General features: G+C 42.3%; 2 protein-coding genes across 6 annotated transcripts in view; one reads left to right on the top strand and one right to left on the bottom strand.

The window, feature by feature from the left end:
* Positions 1-1,524, top strand: part of acanb (aggrecan b) — a 34,673-nt gene extending 33,149 nt beyond the window's left edge. Inside the window, exon 18 of the mRNA XM_015963883.3 lies at positions 1,295-1,524. Coding sequence (XP_015819369.1) covers positions 1,295-1,386 — 92 coding nt within the window. The 3' untranslated portion in view covers positions 1,387-1,524. The remainder of the gene's footprint in view (positions 1-1,294) is intronic.
* Positions 1,525-6,605: 5,081 nt separating this feature from the next.
* On the bottom strand, positions 6,606-19,663 carry hapln3 (hyaluronan and proteoglycan link protein 3). 5 transcript variants are annotated; one of them, XM_015963879.3, is made up of 5 exons: positions 17,403-19,661; positions 16,656-16,833; positions 12,813-13,202; positions 12,133-12,432; positions 6,606-9,289 (listed from the first exon to the last, which is right to left on the bottom strand). In XM_015963879.3, exons 2-5 carry the CDS (start codon positions 16,828-16,830, stop codon positions 9,012-9,014), a joined length of 1,143 nt encoding a protein of 380 aa, XP_015819365.1. In that variant the 5' UTR covers positions 16,831-16,833; positions 17,403-19,661; the 3' UTR covers positions 6,606-9,011. The 5 variants fall into 5 exon arrangements, 4 of the variants coding, with proteins under 4 accessions (XP_015819365.1, XP_015819367.1, XP_015819366.1 ...); XM_015963881.3 differs by having other exon boundaries at positions 16,656-16,792; XM_015963880.3 differs by having other exon boundaries at positions 16,656-16,795; positions 17,403-19,660.
* Positions 19,664-20,160: the final 497 nt, after the last annotated feature.

Below are 20,160 nucleotides of genomic sequence, written 5' to 3'. Positions count from 1 at the left end.
GGCTGCCCTGGTACCAAGTGTACCGATGGGCATCCTTATGTTCGAACATGGTGTTCGTTATGGCCAAACTGCGGCTTGCACAGAAGTCCAATAATGAAACACCACTAGAGTTCAGATCAGGTGGGCCGTTCCACCCAATCACACCCCTCCAGGTCATGCTGTCATTGTCCACGTGAGCATTGAAGTCCCCCAACAGGACAATGGAGTCCCCTGGTGGAGCACTCGTCCCAGGGACTCCAAAAAGGGTGGCTACTCTGAACTGATATTTGGCCCATAAGCACAAACAACAGTCAGGACCCATTCCCCGACCCAAAGGCGCAGGGAAGCTACCCTCTTGTCCCCCGGGGTAAACCCCAACACACAGGCAGAGAGTCTTGGGGCTAACAAAAAGCCAACACCAGCCCTCTGCCTCTCACCCGGAGCAACTCCAGCAAAGGAGAGTGTCCAACCCCTCTCAAGGACTTGGGTTCCAGAGCCAATGCTATGTGACGAGGTGAGCCCGACTATATCTAGCCGTTACCGCTCAACCTCTGCCACAAGCTCCTGCTCCTTCCCCGCCAGCGAGGTGACGTTCCATGTCCCAAAAACCAGTTTCCTTGTCCGGGGATCGGACCGCCAAGGCTCCCGCCTCGGTCTGCCACCCCATCCACACTGTACCGGACCCTTCATGTTCCTCCTGCGGGTGGTGGGTCCACAGTTGGATGAGCCCATGTATCCGGTTCGGGCATCCTTCGGGAGATGACTTGTTGATGCCACAATTCCCCATCTCAGACAAAGTGCTTTAGTTATGATGCTATTGGCAAAGAAAGCAGAAATGTTACAAATTATCCATTTCTACTGTGATGAATGCCCAAACCCAGCCTAATAAAGTTTATAAACAAACACAAAAAAAGCCTAGCCCATGGGCATGGCCAGCACCAGCTTGTTATAAAGTGACAGAGCCCTGAAACGGCTCATTATGGAAGGTACTGAAAATGTCACGAATAAAGCTGATGAGATTACGTGAGGCTGCAGATGGATGCTCTCAAAGCTAGTGGAGCCCTGATCTAACAACTGGACCAACTTTAGGAGACAGCCCAGATGCTGCTGGATTTTCTTGGTGCCCTGAATGGTTCCTTGCATATGCAGTAGAAACCAGGAAGCACTTTGTGATTAATTGAATTAAAACTAAGGCAACAAACTTTCTTTTTTTTTGTCATAGCCGTACATCCACCTTACACAGGCTCACTGTAGGGTCTATTATAAGTTTTTGTTTGTGGAATGTCATCAGTATGCGTGTCTTTTCTCCCCCCAGCTAATGCCAACAGTCAGCGGCTACACAAAAGGTCCCTGTGGAGGAGAAGTAAAGGTGTCAACAGCCAGCAGGAGCAGAGGAAACAGCACTGAGCAGCACTGAATGGACAAACAAGAGAGAGACATAAAGAAACCTTCTTGTAAAGAAGCATGGACCCTAATGCAAATGTCTGAAGAAGAAGTTAGCATGCCCCTCTCTGTACACACACACACAAAGCACAAGCAGATACTGACAGTTGATGTTTTGGATATGTGAGCGTTACTCTGCACCCTCTGGAAGTAGGATTTATGACCTTTGATAACATGTTATACACACACAAATAAATAAATAATAAAAAATAAACAAAAATAAAATGTCATACACACAGCATTCATAACCCAACATTTTAGTTTTTCTCATTAAATAGACATTTAATTAGTCCTGGCTTAAGAGAAGCTCTTTCATGGTGTGAGGCGTAACAAGAAAAGTCCAAAACTGTTTATAATCTTCCCCTGATTCAGCGTTTTTTCTAATCTGTAACTCACCCTTTTGTGAGTGTGTGTGTGTGTGTGTGTGTGTGTGTGTGTGTGTGTGTGGGTGGGTGGGGGTGGGGGTGGGGTGGGGGGTCTAGGCTCTATTTCTCTCTGGAGCAGCAGTGATCCATTAGGCCTTTTGGGTGTGACACTGATACAGAATACAACTGCTTTTTTTGATTTGGTCATTAAAATATAAAAAGACAAAAATCTAAAAGCAAAGAATCAGAGACACTTCAAAGCATTTCATCTTGTCACAACCCAAAGCTTGACCATCCACTTTGCTACCAGATCCACGCAGCAAAAGAGTTTGTCAAATGATTGAGGTGTTGATATAAACCAGGTTGAAAATAAGTGCAACAAAACCTGAATTGAAAAAAAATCTGCATTTATGCACTTTTTGAGTACTCTAATTTGTCCTAACCGTTTGAATCCAGCACACTCTAACAGAGTATAAAAGAGTGTGTTTGTATTAAGTGAACTTGCGGGCTGGCAGGGCAGGGGCCACCGGGGCAGTCTTTATTTGTCACAGATCCAGTCGGATGGTCTTCGTCCGGCACCAGAGCCACAGCATGGCGAGTTCCTCAATGCAAATATCCTCACTATAGCTCTTTGAACAGCAGGATCTGTCAAGTTACCCAGCACCAACATTTTAACTGTTTCATCTTCATATTTCCTGAGTTGTTTGTTCTGAGAGCCAACAATACAGAAAAACTGATGTTTCCAGAAACATCATGGTGAGATATGTTCTTTCATATCATTTTGTGTTTGACACAAACCTTTGTCCTCAGAATCTAAAACAGCTGGACTAACTCGATTCAGTAAAGTATGAAAATAGCTTTGAGCACAAGGGAGCATCAAGACTACCCTCTACTCTCAGAACAAACACTCCACTTCATTCATTTCTGACTTCTCATTCAACGACAGTTATAGTTTGTAGTCTTTAAAGCACACACAGCTTAACAAAATGAAATAAAACTGCACAAAGTGCTCCTTTTACAAAAATAAATGAGAGGGACAGATAGATTTAGACCTAACTGAGGTGTTCAATGGTTGGTCTGTAACTTGGAGAAACTTCATCACAAAGAATTGTTTAAGAAATTACTTGGTTAAAATAATAGTTGGCTGCTGGAATGAGTGTATTCCAACGTGTTATCAATTATGAACAAACTGATATGATAAACCAACAAAAACCAAGCAGAAAGACAAAACTGCTGCTGTGACTTGGTTCTGATTCTGAATCCTGGTGTGAACAAACCAAATAAAACATGGAATCATTCGTCTCAGTGAATTCATTACCGCCTGTTCAGCTGGTAGTTAGCAGAGATTACTTTTTGCTTCATGAATTGGAATCTCACACTCTTGTGTTTCCTGGAAACACCTTTCCAGAGCTAGTTTCCTTGTACCTCCCTGTGGAAGTCAAAGAGTAAAAAAACAAGCAATGAATTACTCCTTCACCAGGATCTACAGAGGCTACGTTCATACAGCAGTCACAGCAAACAGGCCTGCTCTGTGTGTGTGTGTGTGTGTGTGTGTGTGTGTGTGGGTGGGTGGGTGTGGGTGGGTGTGTGTGGATAGGTGGGTTTTGGTGTGTGTGTGTGTGTGTGTGTGTGTGTGTGTGTGTGTGTGTGTGTGTGTGTGTGTGTGTGTGTGTGTGTGTGTGTGTGTGTGTGTGTGTGTTCCACTGTTCCTAAACGCTTGCTTAGTATGAGGATTGCTGTAAAGTCAAGTCACTGACACTAGTCAGTGACTTGATGCAATTTGCTGGGTTCCTCGTATAGGAAACTTTTTTCTGATTGGCTTAATGAACCAACCTATATTGGATTTAAGTGATTTGGTACTATATAAATAAACTTTGAATTGAATGTTTTACAGCTCCAAGTGTGCAACGAGCCATGAATGCTGCATTGAGTTCTAGGCTTTCTTGTAATCTATCTATCTATCTATCTATCTATCTATCTATCTATATATATATATATATATATATATATATATATATATATATATATATATATATAAGGGGCAGCAATCGCTCAATAGGTTGAGTGGATTGTCCAGTAATTGGAAGGTTGCAGGTTCAATCCCGGATCCGGACAGAGAATTCTGCTGGTGTGTCCTTGAGCAAGGCACTTAGCCCATCTTGCCTCACCCCCGTCAGAGCGCCCCAGGGCAGCATGTGGCTACATCATAGCTCATCACCATCAGTGTGTGAATGTGTGTGTGTGAATTGATGAATGATACACTGTAGTGTAAAGCGCTTTGGAGTCCTTACTCTGAGAGGCGCTATACAAGTGCAGGTCATTTATCATATATGTCAGGGATCCTTTTAACCGGATATTTTTCCGTATTTGCCAGTGACAGAAGCATTGTAAGGCACCCCTAACTCATCCAGATGTGCAGACATTTTCAAAAGGTAAGTTTTGAATAATATGTCACCTTTAAACCATCTTTATTTATGATGGTGGCAGAGGATTGCCCATCCTGGAGGGTTGTAGGTTAAAGCCCACTCTGTCACTGTCGCTGTGTCTTTGGGCAAGAAACATAACTGCTGATGGTGGTGCCTGTGAACAGCATTCTCCCTGTCAGTTTCCCTCGGAGCAGCCGTGGCTAAGTTCTAGCTCATCACTGTCAGCGTGTGCGTGGGTGAATGACTGGTTAGTTGTAAAGGGCCTCGGGGGGGTTGTAGAACCCTAGGAGCTATATAAATACAGGCTAATTAAAATTTTATTATCTTTATTCATTTAAAATATCTTTTTTCTCCTTTTTTTATTGGAGCAAGCCTTTGAGCAGGCTATTGGAGGAACCCATGAGAGTTGTGGACAGCTTTAAGAATATTGATGAACTGACACAGGAGGGAAGCTAGCCTGTATTTATGTAGTGTCTTCTACAGTGCTGCAAGGGATGCATGCATACATCCCCGTGTCTAATTCCTTGGGGTATAGGTGGAGATTAAAGGACAGACACAGGTGAGCATAGCTGGTTGAGTATGTGCAGCACCTTTAAAACAGTCTAGAAACTTCATGGCATAAATGATCTTGTTTTGTAATTCTGATGTAAAAGACAACATGCTGGGTTTTTAGTTTGAACTGTTATCAGACTTTCATCTAATTGTTCTAAATGTATTGTTAATGAGCATATTCTTCTCTGTGTTTAATATTTTTGTCCTTCATTTATTCAGCTAGAACAGGGGTCGGCAACCTGTTCCCATCAAAGACCCATTATTACCCGTTTCCCACAGGAAAGAAAACACTGGGAGCCACGGCGTTGTGGGCGGGGCCTCCCCTTAGACAGCAGAGAGCTGCTTTAACCAATCACAACAGGTGACAGCAGCCGGTACCGGTCGCTCGTGTACGTCAAAGCTGTCTTTCGTAAGAAGATAATCAATAAAACGATTTATATAAAGATGATCCAGAAGCTGTAGCCCGTCTCTGCCTACAATATTTTGATATTTTTCACCCTGTTGGTGGTTTTACTGAGCAGGTGCCACTTTTGTCATACGTTTCTTTTTAAAACATGTTTAGACTGTTCAGAATACAAATCCAGGCTCTGTCACGTTTGATTGTTGTAATTAAACTTTGTAGGTGGGGAAGGTCAGAAAAGGATCCGATCAATTTGTTTTTCCCTCGTTTACAATGACGGAGATAACGGCGCAGTGCGCCTGGCTCTGGTGTTAATCAAGTTAAATTATATCTCTTTGCAACAATTTTCACAAGAAAACAAAACAGTTAAAAGCAGGGCTTGTGTTGACCGGATAGTTCCCGTATTTGACCGTTTATTTTGACGGAGAAAGAATAGAAAGAATTACCCCGACGCATGCAGACGAACTGACACTTTATTCGTTTCGCACATCACAGATGTAGCTAAATCACTCAAGAAAAGATTTCCTTCTGAACATCTGAGCTGGACACTGCTGAGCGCAGCTCCTTGTCAGCGCGTACGTACGGCGCACAGCAAGCTGAGGATGTGGAGAGGGGCTTGGAGTGCGCCGCAGAACCAGAGCGCATGCAGGAAGATTCCTCCGACTGAAGCGAGACTTGTCACTTAGAAAATGTTCCCTGATTATGAAACTTTGGCTGAATAGCGCTTGTTCCTGTCTCCAATGTGGCGACACATCCAGTAGCCGTCTGAGGAGAATCCCAGAATCTGACATCCTCGTCAGCTCAGAACACGCATATAATTACGCACAAGCGTGACGCATCAACCCGGTCTCACAGTAAGACCGGGTTGGAACTGTTCAGGTTTACGCAGACAATCTTTACATTTAGAATTGGCATACAGATGTAAAATTAATGTAGTAAAATATAAAGCATTTTATTTAAATATCCACTCGTTATTTTACAAGCACAGAGAGCCGCATCAGATGGATGGAAGAGCCGCATGCGGCTCCAGAGCCGCGGGTTGCCGACCCCCGAGCTAGAACTAGAAAATCAACCTCTGGTCTAGCCTTGCAAGCCATCATATGCAGGGCAACATAATTTTGCTTCAGCAGCTGAAGATAGTTTTCTAGGCTACCCAACCATGAGCTCTAAAGATCTGCTTCTTTTTATCACATAGACTTCAGGAGGCTACCTCATTTCAAAGCAACTATGATGAGGCTGGTGAAGGAAAAAGACTGGACTGTCTGTTCCCACAACTAACTGAGTTTTATTAATAACAGCCAAGTCTACGGAATTACTGCCAAGTCGTTTTCGGGTATAAAAGGATTGCTTGATATTTAGGAATTTAATTGATGTGTAGACAAAACATTTAATGTAGAATAATTCATATATTTGAACTTACTAAAGAATCAGCACACCAAATATTTTTCAGTAGGTTTTATTTGTAGAAAATACAAATGCCAAGAAACAAATAAAACATTTGAGGGAAATAATTATTTCTTCTTTCAAGTGACAGTTCATATATAACAACAGAGAAAAGCAGAGCTCAAGGTGTCTACAGAGCACTTTTACAGAATAACATGTTTCACACTGGTAAACACAAGCTAGTTAGTGAATGTCCAACAAAACAATAATGCGATAGAAATGTTTATTATAAACACAAATATCTAGAAACAATTGAATTCTTCCTAAATCATCAAAGGGACTCCAGGTACAGCACAAGACTATGAATGTATGAAACTCATGAGACAGACTATGTAAATGGTCAAACAAGAGATTAATGCACAACCAAAAGAAGACAGTCTTGCAGGATTGACAGGCTAATAGCTAGGCTGAATTTTATACCAGGTCATGTAAATACCACGTCATAGACCATTACACAATCATCAGTTTTATATCACTCTGGTATTTGCACTACACCTTGTGGTAAGTTGTGAAATTATGAAATGTTAGCTAGCTAGCTGTAGCCACTCCACTGAAATCTGGAGCACTTCCTGTGTGCAGTGCTTTAAGAGGGCTGGTATGCAACAGTACACAGTACCAGCACTTTAACGTTTTACCTCTTAGCATACTGGGGCTTTTCTCAGCTGTATAGTGTGTACCAATGGGTTTTCAGCCAATTATCAGTCAAAAACCTCTAAAATGACAGAAAAATAATCTGTTCACCTTCAGGTAAACAACATCTGTCCGTAGTCCCTCACCCCATCTGGTTAACGGAGGGGCTCTTCCCCCACTTGTATGCTCAGCCCTCCGCCCCCCATACTATGGAGATCCATGCCCATCCACCCCAGGTGCGACTTTTCTTAAAGGGGACGGCACTTACGTATAATCGTCTACTTCAAGCGCTGCCTGTTGGGATTTCACAACATGTTTACACACAATGACAATGTAATGTAAAATTCATGGCATTGTCACAGCTTAAATATTAATTGTATAAATTATGACATTTTAAAAGATTACAGCCCTATGAAAAAGTCCTCTATAGATGCGAGTCTTCTTGGATTTGTTATTACTGTGTTCAAAATTTTCACTCATTCACTATGTATTGCACCCTTTTATGACATGACTCATGGTTGTAGCTAAGTTGTAAAATGTTAACATTTCCCACTTTGGTCTAAGAAATTTCCCTTCAATGTTAAACCTCCACACCAAGAAAAAAGCAACAGAAAATGTATCTTTCTTGCATTTTATTATCATTTAAATACAATCATGTGACTGTATTAATAATAATAATGTAAAATTAATAATACCAATACTGAAGTAAAACAGGAAAATATTAAGTTTTTTTATTCAAACATCTCCATGGGGGGGGGGGGGGGGGTCAGTTATGTTTGTTGCATGTTCTTAAAAAAATTCATGGACACAATGAGCTGTGCCATGTGGTTGATCAGCTAGTTTAAGAGTTAAAAGTTAAGTTTATTTATTACACTATTTGTAACTAAACCAGCTGCTAAGGTACCAGTTGTGTGTTTCATTGAATGTTTTGTGTTCACACCCTCAAGGTGGATCAATGGCAGCTTGCAGGTTTTGGTCGCAAGACTGCTTTGTCAGGGGCATTAGTATAATGTTTTTTACAGGTTTTTACTTAGAAACAACTTGCTTTTTTACTGTTTGGTGAGCAGATTTGACTGGAAATCCATGTGAGACAATAGTGGACTTTATACAACAGTAGAAGGCTTGGTTGTATGTGCAGGAGACCAGCATATTCGCTGGTATAGCTTAATGTCCAGCTGCTTCCAATGTGATATTTAAGATACGGTCATTATCGTGTTTTTGTTTTCGTGCTGATGCTCTCAAGCTGTTGTCAAATCTTTTTGTAGGCGTTGTCTTTTTTGTCTGTTTTTGGACAACTGATGAACAAAGAGTTTAGATTGTTTCTCTTGTTCCTTTTTAAGAATAAGAAACTGCTGCATAGAAAGATGCATTTTATCATGTGTCTTAATTGTCATGGCTATATGATGAACAAGTGAATATTTAGAAATTATATAAAAGAATTGTCAATTGCAGAAAATGGAGAACCTGACTGACCCTGACCCAATCCATGATGTGAACTTAAGAAAATACTTAAATACAAATATACCAGCATCTGTAGATGAGTAATATAACTGAATGAAAGGGATCAATTTCTAAAGAGTTTTGAGCAACAGGGACCTAATCTTTACAGACTGTTAGTGAGACTCAATGTTGTGGATCTGGTTCTCTGAAGATATAGAATTGAGGCCATTTTTAAGAAGTCCCTGGATTAAAATTGCCATGCAGACTAGACCTTTGAGCTTTCAGCCAGTTCACTGTTAGAGGGACTTGTTGTCTTGGGCCGAGTCATGGCATCTACTGATAACAGTACACACCAAATTTCATGGACAGAGCAGGGAACCCAAAGCTGCGTACTCCTGGTAGTGGTGGACCACAGTTAGCCCGAGGATGTGTGATTGAGTAACGGACACTTTTGTCAGCTAGCCAACCTGCATCACAGCGATCCAATCCTGTTAGCTTCCACGCAGCGTATAGGTGGCCAACTTTGGCTATTTGACTTCCATCAGTGGCACAAGCTTCAGTCGCTTCTGTGAAATTGAGTTTGGCTGGGTGGTTTAGGAAGTATACTGTCCCTAAGGCAGGAGAGAATGATCAGTGAATTAAAATGTTCCAACATGAATTTTCTTTAGGGATGCTTCGATCCGATCATGTGATCAAAAATTGGGCCTGATCGGAATCGGGTAGGAAAGATCTGGTGCAACCTTATAGAACAACAAGCATGACCTTTTAAATTCATCTTGAGATAGAGATTTTTAAATGTAATGATGAATCAGTCTTAATTTTAAACAAGTTCCACTACATCATTATTCATTGTTGCATGGATGACAACGCCATGACATCACGTAATTATGGAAGGCATGGATTCAGACACCAAAACATGCAGCTGTTAGCTAGTAAGCTAAAGGCTGAGCTAACACGGCACCTCGGGAGGAGTATGAAAATGTCTGAAGAATGTACGTATTTTAAACCGAACATCAAAGGAAGCCACTTGTAATGAATGTATATGCAATGCTCGGGTTGCACAAGGATGCACAGGGATATCACTTTGCTTTATTCCTGGTGGATTATGCAACTTGGTATCCTGAAGCAGTGTGTTGGACAAATGCTGTTTCAAGTCATCTCGCGCGTTGGGATTTCGACCAGGGCACTTTGTTCATGTCTCGCACACTACATGAACAATATGAATTATTGGGCATTAAGTCGGCTGATACCAGTGTCTACCACCCTCAAACAGATGGGCGGGTTAACCACACCGTGAAGATCATAATTCGGAGGTTCATACACACAGACGAGCAACATTGGGATAAGTGGCTGGATCCTCTGTTTTTGCAGTCCAGGAGGTGCCCAAAGCCTCCACGGGGTTTCCCATTTTGAACTGCTGTTTGGCAGAACCCCCAGGGGTGTGCTGGACTTTATTAAAGCATGCTGGACCTTATTAAGGAAAATTGAAAGGAACGTTCCAGAACAAGCAAAAATGAAGTTCAGTACGTTCTGGACTTAAAACTCCAGTCACTTGGGAAACTTTCACAGGAGCATTTGCTCCAGCCCCAGCAGCAACGAGCATACGACAAAGGGGCTCAGCTACACCAATTTAAGCCGGGAAATAAAGTACTCGAATTGCTTCCTTCTTCTAGCTCCAAACTGCTCGCTAAGTGGCAAGAGCCCTTTGATGTTACATGACGATTGGGAGATGTGGACTGTGAGGTGGAGTGGTCCATCAAAGGAGGAGCCACACAGATCTACCACCTCAACCTCCTGAAAGCTTTGCGTTAGGTGATGCCAGTGTCTCTCGTGTGTGCGGTTCTGGAGAAGGATGAGTTGGGACTAGAAGTAACAAATTCCTCAAATCAGGCCTCGGTCCAGTGTGATGACCATCTCTCCGCCGCGCAGACAGTTGACATATCACGCTTGCAGCAGCAGTTTGAGGACATGTTCTTCCACCTGCCAGGCCACACCAGTCTCATCAAGCCACAGATCACCACCCCACAGGGGTCACCATGCGGGTATGACCCTCTCGACTGCCTGAAAGGAAAAGAGGGCAGGCCAAACAGGAACTGCAAGCCTTGATGGAGATGGGGGTGATAGAAGAGTCCCGAAGCCCATGGTTCAGCCCCATTATACTGGTGAGCAAGAGAGACAGGGGAACCCAGTTCTGCGTGGACTACAAGAGGGTAAATGAGGTTTCACAGTTTGATGCTGACCCCATGTCCCAGGTCAAGGACCCCCTCCACCGTCTGGGCTCGTTCCGGTACTTTACAACGTTGGACCTGACCAAGGGGTACCGGCAGATCCTGTTGGCACCAGAAGACAAGGTGTAAACCACATTCTCCATGCCGTTCGGCCTTTTCCAGTTCAGGAGCATGCCCTGCGGGTTGTTTGAAGCCCCGGCCACATTCCAGTGCCTCATGGATATAATACTGTGGCCACACGCTTCATATGCTGCCACCATAGCAACAACTGGGCAGAGCATGTGCAGCAGGTCACGGCCATGCTGAGGGCACTGAGGTGGGCCAGTGCAGACCCAGGTGGACAAGACCGCAGCATTTGCAGCCTGCCTGCCCCCCCTGAACAAAGAAGGAGGTCAGGCGGTTCTTGGGGCTTGCAGGTCATTTCCACCGTTTTATACCAGGCTTTGCAGCCCTGACCAGTCCCCTCACCGATCTGACAGGGAAGGGGGCCTCGGACCCGGTCTGCTGGACTTCGGCTTGTCAGCAGGCCTTTGACGGGGACCCTCTGTTCTGCTACACTGTTGACCTCTCTCTCTCCTTTTACCCTGCAGACAGATGCCTCGGTCAGAGGAGTGGGGGCAGTTTTGTCACAGAAGGTTGGGAGGGCCAACCGTCAGGTGCTGTACCTCAGCAGGACCGGTAATTGGCATACAGCATGATCGAGAAGGAATGTCCGGCCATCAGGTGGGTGGTCCATGCCCTCAGGTTCTATCTCCTGGGACGGTCCTTCATCCTATGTTCTGACCTGTGCTCACCTGTGCACAAATACAGGAAGAGCACGAGGACGTGTGACGCGTGTGAGAGTGACTGGAGAGATGCAAAGGACGCAGCTGCTGGGGAGACAGAGCTTATGTGGAACAGAAAATAAAGCTGTTCGGCCTGTTGGATCGACATTGTGTTGTGTGTCCCTGAACGTAGCTGGTAGCTAAATTGTCAGTGGACATCCTGAATAAGTGATGTTTTAAAAAAAAATAAAAATAAATCAAGGAAGTGACAGCTAAAGAAAGAAAGAGATAAATAATGAAAAACTTAAAGGACAAGTTGGGTGTGCTCTCATTTTTTTCTTATTCCTATATTAATGCATTGCTGAAGTATCGGATCAGGACTTGATATCGGCAGATACTCCAAAAAAAAAAAAAGATCAAAACATCCCTAATATTTTTATTTTAAAATGTACTCATACTGACCTTTGACAGTGGCAGAGAAACAGAAAGCATCATAGTGGTGGAGAAGGCGATGTCTGTGTCCATAGCTGCGCACACCAGGAGCTAAATTCCCACCGCAACCATCACGTGGGGCATGGATTGGATACTGTACTGTACCGTCAGCCAACCAGCCTGCATTGCACCAGTCCAGCCCCTCCTCCCACGCTGTGAAAAGCTGCTCGAACGTAGCCAGAGTAGCGTCCTGATCTTGACATGCTCGTTGGGCCCGAAAGAAGTTATAATGGTAACGTCCTTTCTTAGAGAAGTAGGGAAATACCACACCTATAATGGGAATGTGTCAAAAGCGCAAAAACAATAGAAATCTGTGAGGGGATGTACTTATTGTTAACCATTAAAATATTGTTTTGTGCTGCTGCCTCAGTCTGCACTGGAAGACAAGGTGCTTATTAGCCCCCATTTACAGCTGTAAGTTACTCGTCAAGTGGCAAAGACCCTTTGAGGGCACACAGAGAGTCAGGGGCATGGTATGTGAGGTCGTGTGGTTCAACTGGGGTGGAGCAACAGAGATCTACCTCCTCCTCTGTAAATACACACATGTGCTACGTGGTGTGTGACCCCACCTTGAGGTGACATTGATATTAATGATGTAAATTGTTCACATCCATTCACCTGATCCAGTTTTTTCTTTGTGTTTGTCTCACCTCTCAGCTCCAGGTCCACAGTCACGCTGTCATCCTCCAGGCCGTCGATCACTTCACAGCGGTACCTCCCTGTGTCATTCAGCTGCAGCTCATTGATCACAAGAGACATGTCTCCTGGAGCTGAGCGTCGCAAGCGCACGCGGCCTTTAAAGCTGCCATAGGTACGATGATGATTGCCCATGGCAACCATCACTTCAGTTTCTTGGACAACGGCTTTGGGTGTGTTGATGATGTTGGAAGGTAACCAGGACCATTTGACTCGGGTTCTGCGTGGGGCTGATAGTTCAGGCTCATAGTGGTAGTGACAGGGAAGAGTGGCACTGCTCCCCCTGGTGGCTGACACTGAATGCTGGGACGATTCCACATGAAGACTAATCCCATTGAAATAAACTGGAAAAGCACAAAACATTAGTTTAATTGATGGATGGATTTGAATAAGGATGTCTGATTTATTGCAGAGTAGATATTGTCTGAATTTTTGACAGGAAAAATACAGTTTTTTCCCCCAACGTGTTAAGATGGGAGTAAGCACACACTGTCCTGTAAACCAAGGGGATATTGTTTGATGCAGATGATCCAAATAACATCCCATAAAAATAAGTTCCTATGCTAAAATAATTAACAGGTCTGGTGGCTTCAACTTGAGTGTTACAAGAAGCAGCATCCATGAGGATAACTGTTCCCCCATCAGGCCGATGTGCCTCAGTTCCATCAGTGAAGCGTTTTGGGGGGTGGTCTGGTCTGTTTAATGATAACTAGCTAAACAGGTAAAGATTGAATGGCAGCTGTCTCCTCTTTAAACATTTGTGAATCTTTCCTCATCTCTTAAGGCCTTGAGGGAGGTCCTGACAACCTGGACAGCAGTCCTCATGCCAGCATCGGCTACAGCTCTCTTATGAGAAGTGATGTTGAAGCATTCAAGTTCACAAATAACGGATGAGGCAAAGATGAGAGCCCACACTGTTTTGCCTTTCCTGAACTGCCCTAGCAGGCCATTAGCCATACACGCAGTGTTTGAGGCAAGCCAGCTACAATGGCTTTGTCTAATACTGTCCATCTAGTGGGACAAAGGAGTTGTATCTTTAACTACTTCAGCAAGTTATTTTCCCGTTGTTCTCAGAATCAGAATAAAAATCATTGACTTCTTCATGGGGAACAAGTCATTGTCAACATATCTGATAGCCTCAATGTAGCCTTTAGTAATATCTTAGACTCAATTGGTTTTACTCAAAGAATACATAGCTCCACCCACAGCTAGAGTTCTGATGAGAATTAGAAAGAGAGATCATATCTCTCCTGTCTTAGCTTCCCTACATTGGCTACCTGTTAAATTCAGAATAGATTTTAAGATCCTTCTTCTCACATATAAAGCTCTTAATAATCAAGCTCCATCAAACATCAGTGATCTGATTGTTCCATACGTTCCTAACCGAACACTTCGCTCTCAGACTGCAGGTTTACTGGTGGTTCCTAGAATATCTAAAAATAGGATGGGAGGCAGATCTTTTAGTTATCAGGCTCCTCTCCTGTGGAACCAGCTCTCCAGCCTTAGTCCGTGAGGCAGACACTTTGTCTACTTTTAAGAATAGGCTTAAAACATTTTTATTTGATAGGGTCTATGGTTAAAATCTGATGTTAGCCTAAATCTGGACAAGTGGGGGAGTACAGGGAGGTGGAGTGTACAGTCGGTAAAGACGGCTCTCCCTTGCCCTGCCTCCAACATGCCTCCATCTAAAAAGGCTAGGTTATCCAGAGTTATCACTGTAGTTATGCTGCTATAGGCTTAGACTGCTGGAGGATACACTGACCACTTTTCACACTCTACTGCTTTCTTCTACAATCTGTTCTTTAACTGTATTATTTTCTGCTATTTCAGCTGTTAACTTTATTTTCTCTCTAAGTGTTTTTCTCCCCAGAAGAAGCTACAACGACGTTCTGCTGAGCTGTGGTGGCCTCATGGAGGGGGCCATCGACTAGCACACTGCTGCTAACCACTAAAACATTCTCCCTCTCCTGATAATAACTTTTTGCTTTCCTTGATGTTGGATGTGCTAATACTAGTTTACCCGTTTAATTATAGATCCACTAGGACAAATACAATAAAGTTTATCTCTCACCAAATAGAATATTTACTAAGACATCACAATATAACTATAGACACATTGCTTGGTGTGTGTGTGTGTGTGTGTGTGTGTGTGTGTGTGTGTGTGTGTGTGTGTGTGTGTGTGTGTGTGTGTGTGTGTGTGTGTGTGTCTGCTCTGTCTTCTCCATCCCCAGTGAGTCGTGGAGGATGGCTGCTTATACTGAGCCAAGATCCTCTGGAGGTTTCTTCCTGTTAAAAGGGAGTTTTCCTCTCCACTGTCGCTAAATGCTTGCTTAGTGTGAGGATTGCTGTAAAGTCACTGACACTAGTCAGTGACTTGATGCGATTTGCTGGGTTCCTTATATAGGAAACATTTTTCCTGATTGGCTTAATGAACTGACCTGAATTGGAATGTTTATTATGTGAAGTGCCTTGAGACGACTCTTGTTGTTATTTGGCGCTATATAAATAAACTTGAATTGAATTTAACAGGCAAATACTTTCTTGTTCTAGCCCAGAATTGTCTTGTGTTCCGTCGATAATAATAGCACACTGAAGAACTGGTAGAGCCCAATCATGTCAGCTGTTCCACAAACAGTCTTGTTGCTCATTGTAAAAGTCATTCTGGATCTGTGGACTGTTGTACTAATTATGGAACCTCTGCCACCATTTCTGATAGAAGGACATCCTCTGCTTTGTCTTTCAAGAGTTGGTAAAATTACTGTTTTCATCCTCATGTCCTCTCGAGGCCTGTTCCTGTTTTACTGAACTCAGTTTTCCCCCAAACAATGTCGGCTACCTGTTTGTTGATTTGCCAAAGCACTGGAAAACTAGATATCTAGACAAATCGTTGCATAGGTAAAAGATTTTGCTTTGCAGGTCAGTCTTGCGAGAGGAGGAATTTTGTCACACTCCTTTTTAACCCTCCCACTGTCCTAATGGTTGTGACCCCGCAAGGAAAGTTGACCATTGAGCAGGGTTGATGGTTTATCCCTTGGGCCCATGTGGCAGGAGTGAGCACCACCTCACCCCTGCCACGTGGACCTCAAGGGATAAACCATCAATCCTGCTCAATGGTCAACTTTCCATGCGGGGTCACCCATAAAGACAGTGGGAGGGTTAAGTAATGGTTTGAATTAGGACACATTGAAGGGTTTTCCAGCAGGAATGACCTGTTTAAGGTTAAAGGTCAGACATTAACCTTCAGGATTATCTGCTAGAGAACAGAATTCATCTTCTCATCAATTACAGCAAGTGTTCTTCTGAAATTAATCTAATCCAACAGAGGCCTGCAGGGCTTTACATGTAGGTATGTTGCTTTTTGAGATCTTTTGATCTACGTCATGTTGTCAAATAGGTTCTAATACAGTAATTTCTTAAGGTCTGCTAGTAATTGAGTCTCGATGTGGCTGGTGGAATTGAACTCACCTTTACTAATAATCTGGTTAACTGCAGTTTAATAATTTAACAAGAGGTGTGAATAATTTTTCACATGAACTCAGGCTGAAACTGCTGCAAAATCTGAAAACAAAGTTGAATCAACATGAATTAATTCTTTATAAAATGATCTTAAACATGGACTGATTCACCAGCACCGCTCACTAGAAAACGTTTTGTTTACAGCTGCTGGCGCCCTCAACACCCTAAATTATAGAGCGCTAGTATTCCCACATCCAGGTCACTTGCAGTCTGCTGTTATGTTGTAAACAAACAATGTGTGTAGCTCATTTACGTTTCACAAAGAATCCCACATCACCTACTCTCTTCGTTTCTGTTCCCGTTGCTGATGTCCTGGTAGTGAAAGCCGTTGTTGTACCAAAGGGTCCTGCTGTGGCTGCAGGGGAGCAGCAGATACAGGAGGACCACCAGCAGGGGGCGCTGTAGGCTCAGCATGGCTCTGCTGAGGAGATGACAGCATAATTCAAATGTATTCATTATCTAAAAGCATAAGAGGAAAAAAAACATAGTAGTTATAGAAAATGTAATAAAATACAAATTTCGTTGAGCTACAAGTAAATGAAATAGCTCACTAACTACCTGCGTCAGAGACTCCACCAGCACAAGATACTAAGTCAGGTTAAAAATAAACTGCTGTGATTTCAGTGGATTTAATTTCGTAAGGCTAAAAGTTTTACATTTTAAAAGAGGGAAAAGCTACATTTTTAAATACAGCAGTGAACTTGCACTTATTATAAAGGAAATATTTGACAGGAAATACATAAAGTGCAACATTGGGGGGGGGGTCTGAAATGTCTGAAATGTGCTGAAGCAAATCGTTAACTCCTTCTTCAGCTGAGTAGTACAAACAGTGTATAAATAGTAAATAAACGTATTTTTGTGAGCTGCTGTTCCAGTCAGCGTCGACTGTCTCACATGAAACATCAGTCAAAACAATTTAAATTTCTATTTGGTAACTAATTCTGGAATAAATTATCAATGTTTTAAATTAAAGTTAGTGCGCCTATGTGACAAAAAGTGCGCCGTGGGGAACAAAAAAAAACACTCACAGATAAGAAGTCCGTCCTGTGTGTCCTGAGCTCGGTTCAGCTCATGTCCTCCTCATCCTCTGTCTCTGCTGAACTGGGCAGCCTGAGGAGCGCGCAATGACGTCACCAGCCGAGGGTTCCCCTTTGAAGCGATGCGACCACACGAGCTTCTTTTGTATGGAAAGCCTTTGTATGGAAAGCCATTTGTGTATTAATTTTAGTCATTTTTTTAATCGTAGACTACTAATTGAAACAACAATGCACGGGTACTCAAAAATATGGTGCAAAAGCCCATTTGTTCAGACAGAGACCATTTAAAGGCTAAGAACCCATCTGCAGGTGTTTTGGGTTAATGAGCTGATTACAATGTGACACTGAGGCCACTGAGGGTACTCAGGTACTTAAAAAATGATGGACAACCCTGAGGATCCTCTTCATGGCACGGTCATGCAACAACAGAGTATCTTCTGTCAGAGGCTTCTTTGGACTTGCTGTAATTCAGACCGCTACAGGAGATGCTTCCTGCCCACAACATTGAAGAATATGAACTAATATAAAATAATTTTTGTTGCTATTATTTTATTGTTTTTACTATTGCGTTAAAGAATGAGTTACAAAAACACTTACTGTCCATCTGGGATTAATAATATATTTTTGAATTGGAATTCATCTTGAAATTCTCAGTACCTTCCAGAATGAGCAGTTTCCAGGCTTGGTCACTTTGAGGAAGAAAACACAGTACCCCTCCCAACGGAGGGCCCAGTGATGCCTTCAACAAAATATGGAATAAATTCAGATTTTATTTTTGTCAAAATAAGGCGTGTTTGAAACAGATGTAGTACTTGAATTATACAACAGCTTTATTTGTTCTATTCATAATTTTCCTTGGTATAGTGGTCTACCCTGCTGACCTCATTAACAAAGTGTGAACCCCAATTGGTGTTCTTTAATAACTCATTTTAAAGCCAAACCATACTTCGTTTAAATAAGCAGAAGATACCCATAACACTCCACGTGTGTTTTACGATTTTTCTTTTACCTGATAATAAAAATGTGACTCAACTCTAATCAAGGAGTTAAAAAATACTAATTCCCTAAAAAAAACATTAGTTTGTTGAAATAATAAAATGTAAAAGAAAAAATCAGTAGTTAAAAAAAGTGTCCTGTTAGCAGCTCTGGCAAAGCTCCCGGTATTTTTGGTGCTTGGCATGTCAAGGCTGATGGAGCATGTTCTACCGCTTAGTTTTGCTTTGACCTCACACAGCAAACCTTAGCCTGTAAACTCATATTTCAGTCGTTTGTTGCAACAATAGCAGACTTGGTGGAAAACGAGCGGCTGGGACCAGGAAGAATGTGCTGCTGTAAATATCTGAGTGAAGCATGGTTATCGCAGTACAGCAAAAAGGTACCCTGCCTACTCTGGAACTGACCCAGGGCTCCTGTTGTTGTTGTCTCTACTGGCAATCATGTCCCTATCTAAAGGAACCAGAGAACACAGAAAGTTCCTCTGCAATCAGGCCTTGGCTGCCGGTCATCCTGCCAGAATAACAACATAGCAGCATCTCAGCAGAGGTGGGTGTAGTGGCTGTCCTGGTTCCAGAGATCTCAGAGTCTTTAGACTGTTTATTCAGATCAAATCACTTTAATTTTGTTCACCATACTCTGTTGTTGTACTCATGCACAAAGTTCCAGTAGAACATTACTCCAGTCATGCTGTAAATCATGCTTCCTTAGTCTGAACAAAACAGGACCTGAAAGTATCATAAATCACTTTCTATGCAAATTTTGTGATTTTTAGAAAAACAAACATGACAAGAAAATGTGCTATGCTAACTCAGACCCTTGTGCACGCACATTTTAGCTACGGACGATCACGAGATTAGCTGATTTAGGTTCTCTAGAGCGGTCCAAGAGTGTTGGATTAACTGATCCGCCGGAACCATGAAATCCCCTGCAGCTGTTCAACTCTTGTTTTTTTGTTTGTTTGTTTTTTTTGCTACCAGCTTGTTGCAATGGGATTTAGCAAACATGTAAGATATTTGTTTGATACACATTTCCTGTCTAAAGTGTCTTTGGATTAAACCGTATATGTCTTAAGTGCATTTTTTTGACTGACAGGTGTATTTTTGTGAATTATTTTGACTATGCTACTGCAATTTGTCTATTTTTTGGGGATAATAATATTTTTGGGGGGATACCAAAAATAATTTTAAAAATTACCCTACTCCACTTAATGCAACACTGAAATAATTTTGTAGCGTTACAGCCCTCTGCATTTTTTGCCCCATTGACTCCCATGTAAATCATCTTTTTCTAATAAGCCTAACTATTAGGATATATATATATATATATATATATATATATATATATATATATATATATATATATCATACACACACATATATATTATTCTGTCTGGGTTCCCAGGGCAGTTGCAGACTCAATTTTGAGTTTTTAATGTTTTCCACTAGACTGCAAATTTTCCCTATGTATACCGGGGCAATAACTAACACTACATTCAGATTCCAAAAATTAAATTTAAATATTTTTATGCCCATTTATGACACTCCAATGTGTTGAAAATTCGCCCATAAAACAAATCATCGGGACATAACACACAAATTTTTAAATATTTTTTTACATTTCTGGTTATGAGCGTGCACCTGACAATAAAGAGGGAATTAGAAAGACAAAAACTCAGGAACGTATAAATATTTTATTATATTTTGTGAGGTCTGAAGCCAAGGACAAAATTCAGTTAAAAAACTGGGAGTTTTGA

The sequence above is a fragment of the Nothobranchius furzeri genome, chromosome 4, assembly GCF_043380555.1.
Source record: "Nothobranchius furzeri strain GRZ-AD chromosome 4, NfurGRZ-RIMD1, whole genome shotgun sequence".
Taxonomy (NCBI): domain Eukaryota; kingdom Metazoa; phylum Chordata; class Actinopteri; order Cyprinodontiformes; family Nothobranchiidae; genus Nothobranchius; species Nothobranchius furzeri.
The sequence above is the reverse complement of the archived record's forward strand: the minus strand, read 5'-3'. Positions and strand labels throughout refer to the sequence as shown.